The sequence below is a fragment of the Acinonyx jubatus genome, chromosome B1 (genome assembly GCF_027475565.1).
Source record: "Acinonyx jubatus isolate Ajub_Pintada_27869175 chromosome B1, VMU_Ajub_asm_v1.0, whole genome shotgun sequence".
Lineage (NCBI taxonomy): Eukaryota > Metazoa > Chordata > Mammalia > Carnivora > Felidae > Acinonyx > Acinonyx jubatus.
This window is the reverse complement of record NC_069382.1, coordinates 185521252-185541078: the sequence shown is the minus strand read 5'-3', so window position 1 is coordinate 185541078 and position 19827 is coordinate 185521252. Positions and strand designations below refer to the sequence as shown.

At 37.3% G+C, this 19827-nt stretch overlaps 1 protein-coding gene across 4 annotated transcripts in view; it reads left to right on the top strand.

Moving 5' to 3' along the window:
- SLIT2 (slit guidance ligand 2) overlaps nt 1–19827 on the top strand; it is a 373799-nt gene that overhangs the window by 314077 nt on the left and 39895 nt on the right. For all 4 annotated transcript variants that reach the window (XM_053217522.1, XM_053217521.1, XM_015085043.3 and 1 more), the window contains 3 exons: nt 7159–7283; nt 7423–7520; nt 9297–9436. In XM_053217522.1, the coding sequence (XP_053073497.1) occupies nt 7159–7283; nt 7423–7520; nt 9297–9436 (363 nt within the window). The remainder of the gene's footprint in view (nt 1–7158; nt 7284–7422; nt 7521–9296; nt 9437–19827) is intronic.

The window sequence follows — 19827 nt, the reverse complement described above, 5'->3', positions numbered from 1 at the left end:
CTAATGGAAATGAATGATATATTCCTTTTTTCATTCACCATATATTATATGAGTTCCTTTTATGCACCAGGCACAGTTCCAAGGTATTAAGAATATAGTCATGTCATAAACAGGACAGAGAAAAACCCTTGTCTTTATACAGTTTATATTCTACTGATAGATACATTTAAATCTATAATTTCAAAACAATATGGAGGTTTGGCAATAAAAGTATATATTCAAGATGCTAATAACATATATCAAAATCAAACAATCATGGGGCACCTGGGTGGCTCAGTTGGTAGGCGTCCAACTTCAGCTCAGGTCATGATCTCATGGTTCATGGGTTCGAGCCCTTCATCGGGCTCTGTGCTGACAGCTCAGAGCCTGGAGCCTGCTTTGGATTCTGTGTCTCCCTCTCTCTCTGCCCCTCCCTTGATCACGCTCTGTGTCTCTCTGTCTCTGAGTGATAAATAACCGTTAATAAATAAATAAATAATCCAAACTATAAGTAATGAAAAATTCACTAAATCAGTTTTGAAGTAATATTTAGAACTGGGTCAAATACTTTTTACATTTTCAAGTTTAATACCACCAACACATAGTTATAGCTTTGAAACAATCTTAGCTTTGGGGGGATTATGATTTGCACACTGGCCAAAGAAAATATTTTCAGGTTTGTACATAGGTATTTGCTTTTGGCAAATAACTTTAAGGAAAAAAAAAGGACGATTTTTAATTACCCTTTGAAAACTTAAAACACTTGAAAACTTGTAACTGACATTTATTTAATAGGTGATGAGAACCAACGATTCATATTCTGTTCTTAAATATTGTATGTCCATATTCAATCTGATATGATCAAGTTCCATGAAATAATTATCGTTCTTTTCCATTTAATTGTGGCTCAAGAAGTTCGTTTATTTGCCTGAGTTCACACGTGTATGTACCAAATGGCTAAGCCTAGTAATCCCAGAGGTATAATATGCAGCTTTTGTGTTTTTGTTAAATCATCTATGGAACTCAAATTTATAAGGTTTTAACCCCCTATCATCTGTTGACCATCCCCAACACAGTAGTGAAAATAAAGAGATTCCAGCAATTTCCATCTTGCCAATTTCAATGGCTTCTTTTTTTAATCATCTTTATCTTTCATCTTAGAAGTTGGTAGTCATTTCTTATTGTATATTCTCTTTGCCTCTTCATTCCTTTGCTGACATCTTTTTCTTATATTCTTTAATGTTGACATACATGAGGTTCCCTCCCCACCCCTATTTAAATAATTGATTTCAATCCCACAGCTTCAAATATCAGCCATGATTTTTCTTAGGAACTTCAGATTCATATTCCCACTCACCTAGTGATTCCTCCCCTTATAGACTTGCAGAAACTTAAAACACATATTCCAAAACATGCATTTTCATTTCCCACATCCCCTTATAACTGCATTCTATAGTTGAGATACCCATGTGTCTGCTACTTAACTGTAAGATTTTCCAGAAGCTTCAGCATTTCACTTACCTTTGAACTCCCAAAGCTTAGCTTACTGCCTGGCACAAATTAGATCCTCAATAAATATTCGATAAGTGAATGACCTAATGATGGAATGTTATTAAAAATAATGCTTAAGAGATGCAGCAGTGCAATAGCAAGTGGGGCTTAGAGTTTTGGAGTTTGAAATAAAACCTCCGTTTAGTTAATTATGCCCAACATCAAATATCTCCTACATTTTTCCTGAGTTGTCTGTGACGTACCTTTGACTTTATACAAGGGCGCAGTGCTAGAGGATTCTCTTACTTGACTTACATTTCCAAGAGATGCCAGAATGAAGGCAGATTCTGAGATATAGTTAGAAATTTGTGTCTGGAGCTTTTAGTAATAAATCAAAGTGAGGTGCAATTCTCAGTGGGTGGCAATATTGGTGTCAGGTGCATACGTAGTGATTTCAGTCAAGTAAGCAAGTCTGCCTGAAAGCTTTAATGGATTTGAGGTCCAGCAGTTTGTCTGTTAAAGATTAAAGTGACTGGCAAAGACAAATTGTTAACCAAACTTTTGGCTCAATTTCCCTTTGAATTATTAGGCTAAATGCACTTCCAATCCATATAGCTGATGCTAGAGGACTCTCTTAAGTCAAGGCTAACTCTTAAATCAACCTAGTTATCCTAGACTGACGTCTTTCATTTCAGGGACGTTAGGAAACTCTGTTTTCTTGAAGCTAGTTGTTGTGTTTTTTTTTTTTTCCTCCTCTGTGGCACACATCTTAAGAGGACTAATGTGTTGGCAATAATTTAAAATTCTTTAGACCAGTTAACTTTGGGCAGGTGGAAAGATTGAAGATTGGTGAAGATATCAGCAAGCAAGCTGCAGTTCCTTGCCAAGCTTCAATGCAAGATAAAAAAAACTCTGCTTCTTAATATTAATGATGTTTCCGGCGCTTGTGTCAAACTTACAAATCGCAGTTGCAGTCTACTTAAACACATAAAATCATTAGCTCTGGGTATTGTTACCCAATGGATAATTATCTCTCAGCTCCCCCTGTCCTTTCCCCATGGTTTTGATAATAATAGTCCCTACACTTGGCCCAAATTTCAGCAGCCCCTGGCATCGACAGAAGGTAGTCAGTGAACCTATAATGAATGAATAAATAGCAAGCTCTAGTTCTCCCTTGTCTATGCTAAAGTTGGAGTAAACAAGCAGACGAAGACTTCTATTCTCCTTCTAAGTGAACCACTCGTGTTCCTTTCAGCTACCTACCAACTCTCTTTGGAGGTCTAGGGAAGACTGTCAGAACTTCCTGTGGCTTATGTGCTTGCTCTCACTATGTTTTGTACTCAAAACTCATTACCATCTCATTTAATGCAACCCATTGAGATGACTGCCATTACCCTAACTCCACACACTTACTAACAAATCTAGATTAATAACTTAGCTTGATGGGCTTGAGATTTCTCTGTCCAAGATTACTTGCATTATGATAAGAGACTTGTCTAAATCCAATCCCGGGACATCTTCTTTCATCTGGGAATAATCAAGTGTGCAAAATTCTACATGTATTTGTTTGTTCCCAAAGAGTTATGCTCTTCTACAATTTTATTGTGACTTTAATTAGCATCTCTTTTTAGCTCTGATATCATCTCCTTGTTATAGAAACAGATTAAAGATGTCATTCCCGTTGAATAAGAGCTTTGCAGGAGGGATCTCAGAGAAAGTATCCTGGGTGGAAAATAATTCACAGATTGAAGGCAAAGAGAAAATAAAAGGCTTAGCAGAGGGGCAAAATATGATGGGGAGACAAATGAGAGAAGAGAGCTAGATATAAGAGATATAATTCTGAAGACTTAGAATATAGAAATGAGCAGATTTAGATAAACCCAGGTGGATTTAGAAATCACATTATAGAAAGGATGCTTAGTTGGGTGGAATCATAATCTAAATAAGAAAATAAAATAAGTAATAAAGACAAAATAAATAAGAAAATTATATCATTTTTAAGATATTATTAAATTATTTGGAGGGAAGCCTGGGTGGCTCAGTCAGTTAAGCATCTGACTTCAGCTCGGTCATGATCTCATGGTTTGTGAGTTTGAGCCCCACATCAGCCTCTGTGCTGACAGCTCAGGGCCTGGAGCCTGCTTTGGGTTCTGTGTCTCCTCTCTCTATTCCTCACCCACTCATGCTCTCTCTGTCTCTCAAAAATAAATAAACATTAAACAAATTTAAAAGAACAAAATAATAAAATGAAAATAAATAAACATTTAAAAAATTTTAAGAAACTATTTGGAATGGATACAACTCACAGTCTTTTGAATTACCCTTCACCAAACTCAGGCACTAGGAATAAGAAATTATCTTTGAAGAATTGACTTTTAAAGAGGGGTTTGAGGGGCACCTGGCTGGCTCAGACAGTTAAGTGTCCAGACTTCGGCTCAGGTCATGATCTCATGGTTTGTGAGTTCAAGGCCCACATCAGCCCATTTCAGATCCTGGGTCCCTCTCTCTCTCTGCCCCTCCCCCATTTGTGCACTCTCTCTCTCTCTCTCTCTCTCTCTCTCTCTCTCTCTCTCATAAGTAAATAAAAACATTAAAACAAACTTTTTTAAAAAGAGGGGTTTGAAAAAACAGAAGCAGATAGAGTGGTAGCCGTAGTAGTCAACTTTACTGACCAGAAGGAGTTAGAACCCAGTATTTTAGAGCTATAATCCTAATTATGATGCCACCAAAACAGTTTACATGTTTAAAAAATACATCAAGAGCAAACTGTGAACATGAGAAATGTCATTTCGATTCCTTTAATTTTAGCTAAACTGAATATATACAAGGGGGCAATGATCCCATTCGGTATCCCCATAAGAAATTCCAGGTAATGAAAATAGTTGAGCAGGAGAGGAAACTACATTTGGTCCTGGAAAAAAAAAAGTGGAGAAATTGGTCCTTATTGATTAATAGATTAGGTATAGTTCACTGGCTATTTATTAAATGCATCTTGGCTCTGTGCTAAACCGGACAGGGATGACTCCAGTTTGGCAGTGTGGTTCTCTGCATACTCTATTACATTCTTCAAAATGTATTTAATTTTTTTTTTTGAAACAACCTCTGGCTTCTCATCTAAATACTCAAACATGATTTTTGAAAAATGTCACATTCCACAGAACAAACACAGAGACTGCCAACCCTGAACTCCTCTATTCAAACCGCAGGCTTACAAGGTTGGAAGCATTAAATAGACGAAGAGACAGTTTTCCTCAAGGTCTTGGGAAGCGGCCAGATGAGCGTTTACAGTCCTCGTATTTGCTGATGCTCTGTTTTGCTGGTGCACATTCTTACTATTTCCCCCTATGCCTTTTTTTCCAAGTTAGATTCTTCTTTCTTCTAACCTAGCTAAGGGACCCACTACTTCCTTTTCTATTGTTGATTCCAAACCTGATACAGTTAGCCAACACAAGGCTGTTTGGGGCTGGGGGGGGGGGGGGGTGGTTATTATCTTAATTTAACGTATTGCCTTAACTAACTGCCACCTTTGATTCCTCCATTGTGCTGAAGAGCTAAATTTATTTGATAAACAAGTTGGAACGGGGGTGAGAAATTAAATGTCTCAGAGCATCACTTCGATATTCATCCCAGCAATTTCCCAGCTGTGATTTGCTATAAAGACTGCATTAGTTACTCTGGTTATGAAGAGAAAGCAAAGAGATTTCTGGCAAGGCCTCCCTAGTGTCAGAGGAGTCACTAGGAGTAAATACCACCCCCCTCCATTAATAAAGTCATCCCCAGAATGGTTGTCCATTCTCTGATGGTCAGAAAAGAAACAGGAATCTCTTTGTAGAATTTCTTCAGGGTTTTTGTTAATAGAAACTCTGACCAATACAGAATACTATCCTCTTTAGGATTTTGCTCCTACACCATTTTATGAGTATGTACTGGTATTTTCCAGGATAAGGCAATACATAGATATGAAGAGGTGTTTTTTTTTTTAAGTTTACTTATTTATTTTGAGACAGAGAGAGAGAGAGAACATGCACGAGCTGGGGAGGGGCAGAGAGAGAGGGAGAGAGAGAGAATCCCAAGCAGACTCCACACTGTCAACACAGGGCCCAACAGGGGCTGTAACACACGAACCTTGAGATCATGACCTGAGCCAAAATCAAGAGTCAGACGCTTAACTGATTAAGCCATCCAGGCACCCCTGAAGGGTTTTTAAGCCGACTATGATAATTCACGTTTTCTTTCTGTTTCTGTCAGTAGATCGACAACTCACAAACATAAACTGTGATCTGCAGAAAAAATCTGACAAAAGATAGTTTATGTGAGCAGAAACCATAGAATTTTCAGCTGGAGGTACCTTAGAAGGTTAGATCAGTGATGGTGGGAAGAGGGGCATGCTGTATATCCCACTCAGATGATTTTGCTGGAAATAACGTGTGATGAAATGTGCAGCTGGAATTATTGCTGCTTGTCCCAGCGAGGATAAAGAAATACAGAGAGATGGTGATGACAGAAACATGATTCATTATTATATTATAAAATATTTGCATTTTACATGTAGGAATAGGTCACTCTTCTATTGTCCTCCTCCGTTGCCAAAAGCGTTTTTGAGCGCTCAAAAATATGGCAAAACGTAGCATCAGTGGATCATAATTTTATTGAAGACAGTACAGTTTCCACGTTGTTAGCCATTTATGGAATGAATGTGTGCAACCAAAGAAAAATGGTTGCACGTGAATCTGCATTTAATCTAAACCTTTCATGGATCAGGAGATTTTTAAAATGTGTTTCCCAAAAAGTGAGATTGCAAGAGAAGATGATTTCAATGGTGTTTTCTTCTTGGAGAGGAAGATACAGACATCTCACCCACCACATGCCTGTGCTAATGTGATAGCATACTGAACCAAGAGGATATGAGGGAAGAGATAATGGAAATTATATTTTTGGTTTATTTCCATATGCATAAAGGTGGCACTGTTTTCTCTCTCCTGTGTGAAAATAACACTACTGAACTAATGCTATCAGGGCAGGTGCATACTTCTGTATTTTTTAAAGTTTATTTTATTTATGTATTTTGAGAGCGAGAGTAGAGAAGGGGCAGAGAGAGAGGGAGAGAGAGAGAGAGAATCATGAAATCATGACCCGAGGCGAAATCAAGAGTCTGATGCTTAACCAGCTGAGCCACCCAGGCCCCCCTATTGTGTTTTTAATTGCACTGATGTATTTATATGTATTCATTAAACCTTCACACATATCCCCCAACATACAGACACACACACTCATACACACACGCACAGTCCTCTTTGGGATTGATGGTATGCATTTCCATGACAGCTGACTGAAGTTAAGTGCAGGCAATGGTCATGGAATGCATCCACATAGACTAGTTAACCTCTGAGGGGATCAACCCCGTGACACTTGCATCACTAACATCAGATCCTTACCACCTAAGATCACAACCCATAGTCCCACTCTGAAGTTGGACGGTCTCACCACAGCTCTCAATGAGATGGTCTCCTGTTGCATTCTTGAACATTATATGATGATGCAGATTTCTATTTTATTCATGGAAGAGAAATACATATAGATATGTGACCAATATTTTTTGTACAAAATCTGCTGTTATATTAAGGCATGTAAATAAGTGAACTAAAAATACAAGGTATCAGTTTCTTATGTTTTTAAATTAATTTTCAGGTCCCGTGGATGTCAATATTCTAGCTAAATGTAATCCTTGCTTATCAAATCCGTGTAAAAATGATGGCACCTGTAACAATGACCCAGTTGACTTTTATCGCTGCACATGTCCGTATGGTTTCAAGGTAAGTAGAAACTTTTAAGGGACACATCATCTGAAAACATAGCTTTCTTCGGTGGGTCCTCATCATTCTATTGTGTTTTCTCTATGTACTGAGATCTGCTTTGTTTACACTTGACTTTACTTGGCCATTCCTTCTCCAGGGGCAGGACTGTGATGTTCCTATTCATGCATGCATCAGTAACCCATGTAAACATGGAGGAACTTGCCACTTAAAGGAAGGAGAAAAAGATGGATTCTGGTAGGTCACTGGACTCTAATATTCTGTCTGAAGCATTGGAACAAGAATAACTAAGCAAACACTCATTTTCCTTTTCAAATCAAAGGGTGTTATTCCTAAAAGAATGCCAGAAATGTGTTCATCAGAACAATATGCATTCGTCCTTCTCGGAGATATTGTAATATGAAAAACAAACATTACAGTATTCCCAGCTCAGGATGCTATAAAATCAAGAATTTTTAAACATATGCACGTGCATGCGTTATGATTCATATAGTCAGATTAGGTCAAGACAGAGTAGTAGCTCTATTATGCTAATTAATAGCCAATAGTCTCCTACTTCAAGATGCATATTCATCTGTTTTGTGTATTGCTTTCACAGACAGTGTGTAATGATAAGACGTAGGTCCCACTGGAACAGAAAATTAATGATTCATTTCCAGGCCACAAAATGAGTAGACAAACATGCTGTGAACATTTTTAATCTGGAGTTATTTAATCATACAGTACAATTACTTCAGATGTACTTCATGAATTATGAAATAGAGTTCTTATAATGACAGTAATAATTTCACATAAGAATGTTAATCTACTACATAGCTTGTTAGAAATATCACTTTTTACAGTAAGTATTCTTCATTTCTGCATTCTCTTATGAAATGGTCTCTTTTTTCAGTAAGACTTTACTCAAAGATTATCCTGATACCTATTGAAAATAAATGTACAATATTTTATGTCATTGAAAAATATTGTATTTGTTGAGACTTAAAGAGAACATTTACATTTTATAATGACAAGGAAGATGTAATTTTATTTTCAGATTTTTTTTTTTTTTTTTTTTTGCTTTGAGATATGGAAGACATTACTGCTAGGATAGAAAGTGTTGTAATTTTTTTTTCTTTATTTTATTTAATGTCTATTTACCTTTGAGAGAGAGAAAGAGAGAGAGCGTGAGCGGGGCAGGGGCAGAGAGAGAGGGAGACACAAAATTCAAAGCAGCCTCTAGGCTCTGAGCTGTCAGCACAGAGCCCTACATGGGGCTCTAACTCATGGACCTCAAGCTCATGACCTGAGCTGAGTGGGACACTTAACCAAGTAAGCCACCCAGGCGCCGGAAAGTGGTGTAATTTTTAAAGTCAGAACCGGGGCTTCTGGGTGGCTTAGTGTGTTAAGTATCTGACTTCGGCTCAGGTCATGATCTCATGGTTCATAGGTTTGAGCCCTGCATTGCGCTCGTTGCTGACAGCTCTGAGTCTGGAGCCTGCTTCAGGTTCTGTGCTCGCTGTCTCTCTGCCCCTCCCCTGCTCATGCTCTCTCCCCCTCTCTCTCTCTCAAAACTAAATAAACATTTAGTTTATTAAAAAAATTTAATGTCAGACCCAGTTGCTCCTCATTAATGAGCAGAGAAGCATGAATCATTTTATTAGAGCACAACTTGAGATCAATGTATCTAGGGCTGTAAACCTTGCTTGTGTTTTAGACCTGCAAATACATTGGATATATTGACTTATAGGACTATGGGGCTATTTGCCATCTTGCAGCCGGCAAAGCTTCTCTTTTTTCAAATTGTTTCTGATTTGGGGGATACTACTTTAAACTCATGCCTACTACATGTCTTTTAAAAGTACTTTAAAGTTTAATTTCTTAACAGTTAAAATGTCTGTAATGGATGAGCATGTTTAGCTTTTTTCAGTATTTAGACTATATAGTTCTAAATGTACCAAGGATGTGCTTTTTGTTCTGTTTTATTTTCGTGTTTTTTTTTTTTTTTTTGGTCTTTTCTCCCCTGGCGTTCAGGTGTATTTGTGCTGATGGATTTGAAGGAGAAAATTGTGAAGTCAATGTTGATGACTGTGAAGATAACGATTGTGAAAATAACTCTACGTGCGTCGATGGAATTAACAACTACACGTGCCTTTGCCCACCTGAGTACACAGGTAAGGAGAAGCGAAAATGCTGTGCCATCAGTAGTGTACCTGTTTGAAAGCATCAGTGGCCCTGTGTCGTATGCGTATAGTAAGCATTGTATTATTCCATAACCGGTAGGTGTTTTGAAAATTAGATGTAATGTGAATAACAGACAAAAATGGTTTGGATCAACCAAATAAAAGATGCAGCAAGTTCAAACCACAGACATCTACATAAAGTCATGCTACACAGCAAAAGTTACCATTCTGAAGCTTTTATTCCCACAACTGTAAGCATTTTCAGGTAAAGCACCTCTCCTGTGCAAACCAACCCACCAATACATATGGAAAAGAGGCCACTTTTTCACAGTCAAAACACAATTAAGCATTTGAGATTACTTGTGTCCCTAGGTGTTTCTTCACTAGTGAGTGTTTTCCTCTAGTAACTCCTGTCCTTCAAAATAAAACAGAATCAGGAAGATATTGAGCACATTAGATAATCTCATGATTATCACCTTTTTCCTGACGTTTCGTATCTTAAGGTGATAAATTTCATAACTCTGTCTGAACTGATAAACTTCCCTGCACAAACCAATTTGCTATAAAGGCAATGTCAAGTTTCGGCTAACCCTGTTATGTCAATATATCTGTTTTGATGGATTTTGGTGGCTATGAATAAGAAGTGAAATAGTTGCTATCTCGTTTCCTTAATAAACCACTTAGTTTTAAAGTTGATGGAGAAAAGAGAATGTTACACATTCGATTTACAAGAAAAGATGGGGAAGTAGATTCTGTGACTCTGTTCAAAGTTACCATTTTCATTTTGATGGGTATTTTTCATTAACTATGTATTTCCATATGATTCAATAGGTAGTTAAGAATATCAGAGGATAAGATAACTGGGTAGATGACTGAGGTTAACATCTCTAAACATGAAAAGATGAGAGCACATCTGTATGATTCACTTTCCCAGAGACTTGTCAGGGTAGCATTGAAATGTAAGCTTTATGGAATACACAAACTTTGCATTTCAATAAGTACTTTTCCTGATGGGAAAACGCTAGATAAAAAAACAAGCATTCTATTTTGATATCCCAGATTTGTTTGAGTGCCTTTGAACCTGCCTTTTCCATATTTGTTTGTTTTGGGTTTTTTTTCACACCAGTGAAGCATCTGATGTCATATAGTGTAATATACTAAGTTTCCAGTAGGAATTTGAACATGTTGTATCATAATTGTTCTATTACATATATGCAGCCTTGGACCCCTTAGTGACTAGTTTGAATTCTTTGATATTTCACATTAATAAAGGATAGCAAATATATTCAACAGGTACCCATTCTAAAATGGTTGGGAAGTGTAGGTGCTACATAGCTTTGACATTCACACTAATATTACTTGTGTCACACCTCAGAGAGTTGCCAATGGCCTGCATGCACAGACAGATCCTGGGGCCTTTGGAGCTACCCTGAGAATTTGAGTTTTCTTGGCTGAGCTAACTTAGACTTGAACAAGAAGCCCGATGTTTGCACTAAAATCTGTTACCTAGTACCTTCTTAGGAGAGAGAAGTTCTGTTTTCCTCTCATTGCTCTAATCATTATCTTAAGGGCTTAATTTTGGAAGCCTCTTGAAACTAACCTCCACTTGACCAGGCTAAACTAGACCTAAGCATTTCAAGCACATTTGGATTAGCCAGTGTGCTCCTGAGCACAGAGACCAAGAATTTATCTATATGCCCTGATGAAAACCGAGGCTTGAAAGCACTTTGTATTCAGGTTCTTAGACGCCTTTTTTATGATAATTTACAGAAGGTGGCAAACTCTTCTCAGTTGGTTTGGAGAGGGGTCCACCGGCTTTGGCTTTAGATTTGCTCTATCTTATTTCTTACCCATTTCTTTTGAGTCTTCACCTTACCTTCTCTCCCAAGCTTCCTTCCTGTACCTTCTCCTCTTGATCACGTTTTCTCCATCCTAAGTGATGCAGTTCACTGCAACTTCCTCTAGAAGTGTTATGAAGCCTCATTTTCCCCGTGTCAGATCTCTTTTTATGAAACACATCAAAAAACCCCAAAGTTTAGCAAAACCACTTTTTAGCCAAAATGTGACATCTATAAAGGCCATCATGTGGGAACCTGCCATGACTATCTCTCCAGAATCACGGTTCTCAACAAGAACTGAGACTCTTAGATGTTTTTAGTCATAGCTATTGCAAATACTGGTTTGCCTTAATTTGGGCAAAGAATTAACAAAAATACTGAACTCAGTAGAAAGCTCACAGTGTACAAAACATGGAGATATTACCACTGTCACTGGGCTGGGTCTTGGGGACAACAAGGAGTTTGACAGTTGGCATTAGAGCAGATATCTAAACTGGGCACATACTCACCCATTAGCTGTAGTATTTTGGTCCACATGTGAAATGAGCTCATTTACAAAATATCAAGCAACCATCTGCAGATTTTGAAACGAGTGGCACATAAGTGGCCTTTAATTATAGGAAGTATAAATTGGACTCTAGAGTTTCATATCACACTTCATCCAAGCCTGCAGTTAGGGAGGATTTTTTTTTAATAATGTGGCTATATTGTTTCAGATTTAAGTTTGGAATCTGATTAATGAGTATGAGACCTGGGAAGAGAAACGGTGCTGTGCTCAGGGAATATAATCATGTTGTCATTGTTTAAAAATCACTCAAGTCAGAAGTTGCTTTTCTGTTTGGAGATGTTTTACTCTGTACCCCCAGAGGCAAACAATGAGAAAGTGAACTGGTTAGTAGGAACAAATAAAACTTCATGGGAAAAGGTTGTAAATTATTATGGTGAAAGGTTTTACCTTTGGCACCTGTGTCAAGACTCAGAAATGGACATCATGTTGCTAACGGAGGAAATTCAAAGACCCGAAAGCAGTCTGACAGAGAACTTACTATGTGATAGGTAGGCTGTACTATAGAATGAACTGCCATTGGGAAATTAAATTTATTTAAGCCCTTGTGACCAAAACACCACAGTAAATAGTGATTGATTTATTAGAGGAGAAAACTCTCCGTTCTTTCCTGCTGCAGGGATTGACAACATAATTTTTAAGGGTCAATATTGTTTTTTATTATCTAATCTTTGCAATACTTTCCCCACCTGGGTTACCAAAACTATTCTTTTCTACCTAACTCAAGCCATCCTCTGTCCTTCTAGTTGCATAATATGACTGTTGCTTGCTAGTATTTTTCAGAGGATTAATTTTTGGAAATTTTAATTCACTGTGATTTTAAATTAAATTTTAATGATTTTAAATTTAAATGCTAAGGATTCAGGAAGTAGGACTCTGGAATAATTAAATAATTTAAAAATTCAGTCTGGGGTGTTAATTTCAGCTTGCAAAATTGTTTTTGTTTTTAATCATTATTATATCCTTCCTAAAAAGAGTGCATATCTTGGAGGTATATTTTTATGGAATTCCTCAAGTTATAAATTAGAAAGTATATTAGCTCAAACCTAGAAAAATGAAAATTGTGTATATAGCATCCCTGCAAAGCTGAAAAACTTGACACTTATTCTCAAGCTCTGGTATGAACTTAGTTGTTTGAATCGAAAAATATGTTTTCGCATGTTTCCTAAGAGTCAGAACCCCGGATCAGCTACGTCAAGACTATGCTTCCTAACACTATTCTCATGGGACCATATACAAAGATGACACAAAGTTGGTCTCAGTCTAAACCATGGTATTACTTAATGGGATGACATCAGTTCAGGAAATGAAAGCTTCCATACAAATTGGGCATGTAAGGACTTAGAAAGTATTTTGTGGAAAATATTCAGACCATTTTAGCTTTTCCATTTTGTGCCATTATTTCTTCATTTTCCGAACCTCCGATGCCCACACACAAACCATGAAGTGCACGTCTTAAAAAGTAAACCTGCTGGTTGTTAAATGAACTCGTTGAGATGCAGACCTCTCGCTGCCTGGGATGGCATTTACCTTCTGCCTCCTTTACTCCATGTTTGTGCGTGTGGCCCTGCCGTAGGTAAGAAATCTGAGCCTTGCTTTAGTTTGCTCTCACCCTTGGCTTCTCTGTTAATGCCGCACATTGGCTTCGTGTGCTCTGCTGTTGTACTGCAATGTAAAAAGTCTTTTGTCTCTTCTGTCTTTGTCGCTGCCAGCTGCTAATCTGAATGAGGTGGAAAAAGGTTAGTTGCCTTTTAAGTCTACTATGATTTTCATTTTAGTTTCCCTTTTTTCTTTTAAAGCTACACAGATGTTATTGTGTGTACACGGTAAAAAGACTGTTGACAAAATCTGAAACCAGTATCTCAAATCAGTCATTCAGATCCTTGCCATACACATAGCTATGCCAAACACTGTAAAAAGGGCATCTGAAGTGCACTTTACCAATTTCCAGAAGGCTCTGAAATTCTCTGGGAAGAAGGGGTGGCTAAAAAGAAAGATGAATGTTTTCTACTTCCTACTTGTCTGTATGCTTTTACTCTTTAAAGATACCACAAACATGAATTACTTTTACAATGAAAAACATAGGTCATTCAGTATAGAGATAGGGTGTAGATATAAAAATTGTTTAATACTGGGAATTTTCCCATGACATTAAACTAACACCTTTAGTAATTTGAAACATGTAAAATACTGGAAGATATTTGTATTTATTAAAACATTTTATGAAATAAATATTACAAAGCCCAAGAGGTTGATTTTGAGAGTCACATTGTCAAACACAGTATAAAATGTCATAACTACTAGGCAGTATTTTTAAAGCATAAAAAGACCTATATCTAATCATAGACATCAATATGGTCCAAATAGATCCCCCAAAATATCAGGGCCCAGGAAAGGAAGTCCTAGAGTAATTAGGGTGATAGGCATTTCTGGAGAATTATCATGAAATCTTTGTGAAATTTTAGCTTAAATATTCAGAATTATTACTAATAACATTGGATTTTTACTCATTCAGCTGATTGGACGTTTTCAAGTGTCATGTGTAGGCACAGTGTCCTAAAAGCACAATATGTGCTTGTCTTGACATTTCTGATTATATGTGAAACATTTGCAGTAGGATGATAGGGCTAACATAGAATGCATTAAATAGCAGCTCTCTTTGTCTCTGCTTGCTAAGGACTCCATTGTTTTTTCTGTTGCATTATTCAGGTGATATGCTGTGTTTGGTCACTTAACTCTTACTACGTACAGAGTTAAGTTGAAAAATATGAAAAAAAAATGGCTTCATATTTTAGAATGTTAAAATATAGCCTGTGCAGTTCTCTGAAGGTTAACGAATCCAGTAACATCCTTGATCAGATGTCATCTTTTCTTTTTAAAAGTACTAAAGTAATTGGTGGTCTGGGGCAGGGATGTTTAATGTTTGCTTCTATCTCAGAGTAATAATAGCAATTGTTCTGTTATAGGAATATACCATAAATAGTTATATATACTCTCAGGAACAAGGTTGGCAGTGTGATAGTATTTTAAATCACCATGTGGTTTCCTACGTTGACTAAATTTCATGCTTATGTTTATAAAAGATGCCTTCTCTTTCCAAGAATCTCCTGCTGAGTGAATTTGCTTTGAAAAGCACTCAAACTTTACTCTATTTTTTAACCCAAAACCTCACAAGAAATTAAATTTCAACTTCTTTATAGCAGACAGCAACTTTCTTAAATAAAAAGAAGCTCCATAATTAGGTGACATATTGTTAATTGAAAAGAACGCTGTAGATGTGAACAATAAAAATTTAAGCAATAACTTGTATAAAAGATGAGAAAACACTTACCCGAGGATGCACACCTTATAAGTAGGGATCTGAATGCAAACCAATGTCTAACTGACCCCAAGGCATGCACTGGGATTTGGGGTGGGGAGGCTTCCACTGGAATCAATTCCCTCGTATCTGCTGCTATCTTCCAGGCCTGGAACCATTTCCCATCACTCAGTGGCTCTGCCTAATTGTTTGTGATAAACAAGCTTTTCTTCTGCTGTCTCTTCAGTTCTCTGTACATAAGTGTCTTTCATGTGCATTTGAAAAGAATAAAGCTGTAGCCACAAAATTCAAATGAAGGCAAACAATCTATTTTATCTACAAGTTAAAAAAAAAAAAAAAGACAGTGCCTAATCAATGCCTGCAAAACTATTTCCCCTGATTTTTAGGCTACCTCCTTCCATATAAGGCTGGTGGGGTACTGATGAATTTTTGTAGCTAAGGGGAAAAGTTCAGATTTCTTATCCTTATAGTTAATATTATCAACTCTGGGATCTCTGGCAGTCTTTTTTTTTTTTTTTTTCTGGGAAACAAGGATAATGACATCTGTCCCACCTCACATCCATGCCTGAGAATAAGAATGTATGGAACAACACCTTACAGTGTTAAATATCTATACTCCAGAAACCTCAGGGGCTGCCATTCCTAATGGCATTAAGAATCCTTAAGGGAATTTTGATAAAGAAATTCCTACCTAAAGTAGATTATATGCATAATATATTCTTCCCATATTTTTCAGTACTATCTTTCTTTCTTTTTTTTTTCAACTCTTTCTCTATATACATTACATGATTTGGTTAGTTTCTGCATTACAAAATTTACATGTTCTTTGCATACCTCTATATTTTCTGATCTCCACAATTTGTGTATTACTTTATTTTTTATTTTTATTTATTTATTTTTTAATATAATTTATTGTTTGGGGGTAGACTCCTGTGATTCATCGCTTACATACAACACCCAGTGCTCATCCCAACAAGTGCCCTCCTCAATGTTTATAGCACCTCTTTCAACAATAGCCAAATTATGGAAAGATCCCAAATGTCCATCAACTGATGAATGGATAAAGTACTATCTTCAAATTATTATTTTGTAATTCTGTTTTCCATGCACATTTCAAATGGAAAGACTTCAGAAATAAGTCTGGTTCTCTTTACCCACTTGACTTGAAGTATAAGGAAATAATGAATGCTGAAGAGCTCTTGGATTTGACTGGGTTTTTTTTTCTTTTTTTTTTAGGTTTTGTTATATTTTTTAAATTTTTATGATCCTTAATAATAGTGATTGCCTGTTATTAATTCTGCCTCAAGATGTTTAAGGTCTTTGTTTCAAGATCAATATAGTTGCAATCATGCTTGCAGTCTGTTTTTTGTTTGTTGGGTGGTTTTTGGTTGTTTTTTTTTGTTTTGTTTTGTCTTTGTTTTTTGGTTCTCTTATTTCATCTTATTTTATTTTTAATTTTTTTCTTTCACTATTTTTTTTAATATAATTTATTGTCAGGTTGACTAACATACAGTGTGTACAGTGTGCTCTTGGTTTGGGGGGTCAATTCCCGTTATTCTGCAGTCTGTTTTAATAGAGAGAATGCTCTGGCAGCCTAACAAGATTGTGTGGTTTGCTTTAATCTTCCTACCTTTCAACACCAGGTCCTACTTGCTCTTTAGTTAGTAGGCAAGGCCCACTGAGCCCAAAACAGCAGTTTAACTTAACCAAGCCTTATTCAATCTAATTTGGATTTATTTATCTTGAATATAAGTGTTAAATATTTCTAAGGTTTCAGTAGTTGTTGGGATTGGCCACATTTATGCTGGACACTGTGCTAAGCACCAAACGTGACTTTTTTAAATGCGTAAAACATCTACTAGGCAAACTCTTTGGCTTTGATTCTGTACTTCAAGTTCAAATTGGGTCAGTTATTTCACCAGTACAAAGCCATCATCTCTCATATTCCAAGGAAGTGGACAGCATAATATGGTTCCTTTACTAGTTGATAAGTGAAGATAATCTTTTTCAGAATGAAGACTAATCAAACTTTCTGGCAAACAAAACATTATGGAGCAACCCCTTTCGTATTATTTAGAACAAAAGCGAGAACAGAAGATGATTTTCCTTGTTTGAAATATCTTATCCAAATGTATAGAGTATTTTCCTGAGCCTTCCTACTTTGAAGTATGATTCACTTCATCTCATGATGTTACTTTGTGGCAATGTATCCCTTCTGCCCATGGTCCATTTTGCACACCTTAGGACATTTATCAGTGACTATTGGATCTTCAAGAATTCACAACCCCTCAAGATCTTTTCATTATATTTCTGTACAAACCAGTGGATTTAATTAAGTTTAGAGAAGTGGGAATGATCTGAGTACCTTATTCATCATATTTTAGAGGTCAATGGACTTTCTAATTGATAGGACAGATTTCAGTATAGTGAGCACAAATAAGAAAGCATCATATTATTAAAAAGGATCCTCAGGAAGAGTTGGCTCTTTGAAAAAAGTAAGAAGAAATAACAGCACACTCTTAGTGATGAATACAGTCAATTATTACCATCACCATTGATAAGGATACTGAATATTCAGATCAGAGACTGGGCATCTGTTCATGTTAATATGCTCTGGTGCCTGGGATTATAACCTTGAGCAGAAGATGTGACAAGGAGAGCTGGACTGGTTCTGCAAAAGAGGAGAAAATAGAAATGTTTTTCCTGCAGGTGTAGTTCAATTAACAGGTCCTGGGATGACTCCCAGAATCCCATCAACTGTGTCCACCCTCTTCTCAGTTTATCCATCTCCTTGCTACACTGAAAGATCTGTAAGAGGAGAGAGAATGTGTGTTTTTTTTTTTAATAGGAATAAAGAACAAATGGGAAATATACAAATTTTTATAGGAATTGGATGGAATTTTAAAATTTTGGTAATGAGAAACATTCAGATCCTTTCATCTTCCCTTTCTCAAACATGTCACTTAAGTACTGACACTCACACTCCTACCATTCCTGAGTTCATCCTGTCTGTTTCCAGTTGGACCCCTCATTATTTGGCAGATGAGATTATACAGATACCAGAGAGTCCACCAGGCTGTGCATCCAGTCCCGCCTGCAAAAGCAATCCCTCAGGCTGGGATCTCAGAACACAAATCTGCTACTGATTTTCCTTATTCTCTGCTCTGCCTTAGGTTGTTCTTCATATCTCTGGGTCTCCTTCATTAATGTGTTTAAAGGTTTTTGTTGTTGTTGTTTGTTTGTTTGTTTTTCTCTTGCGGCACTTGGGTGGCTCAGTTGGTTGAGCGTCAGACTTCGGCCCAGGTCATGATCTCACCGTTCGTGGGTTCGAGCCCCGCATCAGGCTCTGTGCTGACAGCTCGGAGCCTGGAGCCTGTTTCAGATTCTGTTTCTGCCTCTCCCTCTCTGCCCCTCCCCCGTTCTCACTCTGTCTCTGTGTGTCTCTCTCTCTTTCAAAAATAAACATTAAAAAAAAAATTAAAGTTTTTTTTCCCTTGAAAAGCAATCAAATGAGTGCCATCTTTCACATTTTTCAACAGCCATCGAGCATCTAGTTTGTGCCAGGCAACTTGCAGGTTACTGTTTTGGATACCTTCCCTTGCTGCACCAGTTCAAATAAGATAAAATGATCACCAATCATTCAGGATTTTCCCGAGCCAAGCAAGAACACAAAATGCAAATATTTGAACAATGATGCGCTTGACCCCCCAAAACTCTGTGTCCTGGGGATTCTATAAGGAATTCAACTAGATTTCCTCCCCTGTCACAAGTATATGTGACAGTGTCATAACAGATTAAGTTTAACACCAGAATTCTGGTTCCGTTATTCAGATTGCTGTCATAAGTTCCTTTGCTATTATTGTCAGTATTAATGATCCTTTTGCATTTAAAAAAAAACTCGTTTGGTAAGAATTTATAAATAGGAACAAGAACAGCCTGTAGTTGCAGCCCCAGAACCCTCCTCTCCCCCTTCATACACCCAGGATTCCCAGAACGGACTCTGAGGTTGTTTTTTCTGTCTCAGAGAAAAAAGAAACTAAATCTGATTATGTTAGCAAAAAACTAGCAACGGTTAAGTGTTCCAGCAATGCTGTGTACCCATATCTAAAACTGTTTTTCTTGTAGACATCCTCAACCTGCATTTATAACCTATAATTTAACTTTTGAAAATAGAAATGAGATACTTAATAATTCAAATGTACTTTTTCCTATTGCTTTATTGGTATAAAACGGAAATGTTTTTTGAAGTTTATTTATTTATTTTGAGAATGAGAGAGTGCAAGCAGGGGAAGGGTACAGAGAGAGAGAGGGAGAATTTCAAGCAGGCTCCATGCTGCCAGCGCAGAGCCTGACCCTGGGCCCAAACCCACAAAACTGAGATCATGACCTGAGCTGAAATCAAGAGTCAGATGCTCAACCAACTGAGCCATCCAGGTGCCCCTAAAACAGATGAATAGTTTGGGGGCACCTGGGTGGCTCAGTTGGTTGCGTGTCCGACTTCTGCTCAGGTCATGATCTCATAGTTTGTGAGTTCGAGCCCCGCGTCAGGCTCTGTGGTGGCAGCTAGGAACCTGAAGCCTACTTCAGATTCTGTGTCCCCATTTCTCTGCCCCTTCCCTGCTCATGCTCTGTCTCTCTCTGTCTCTAAAAGATGAATAAA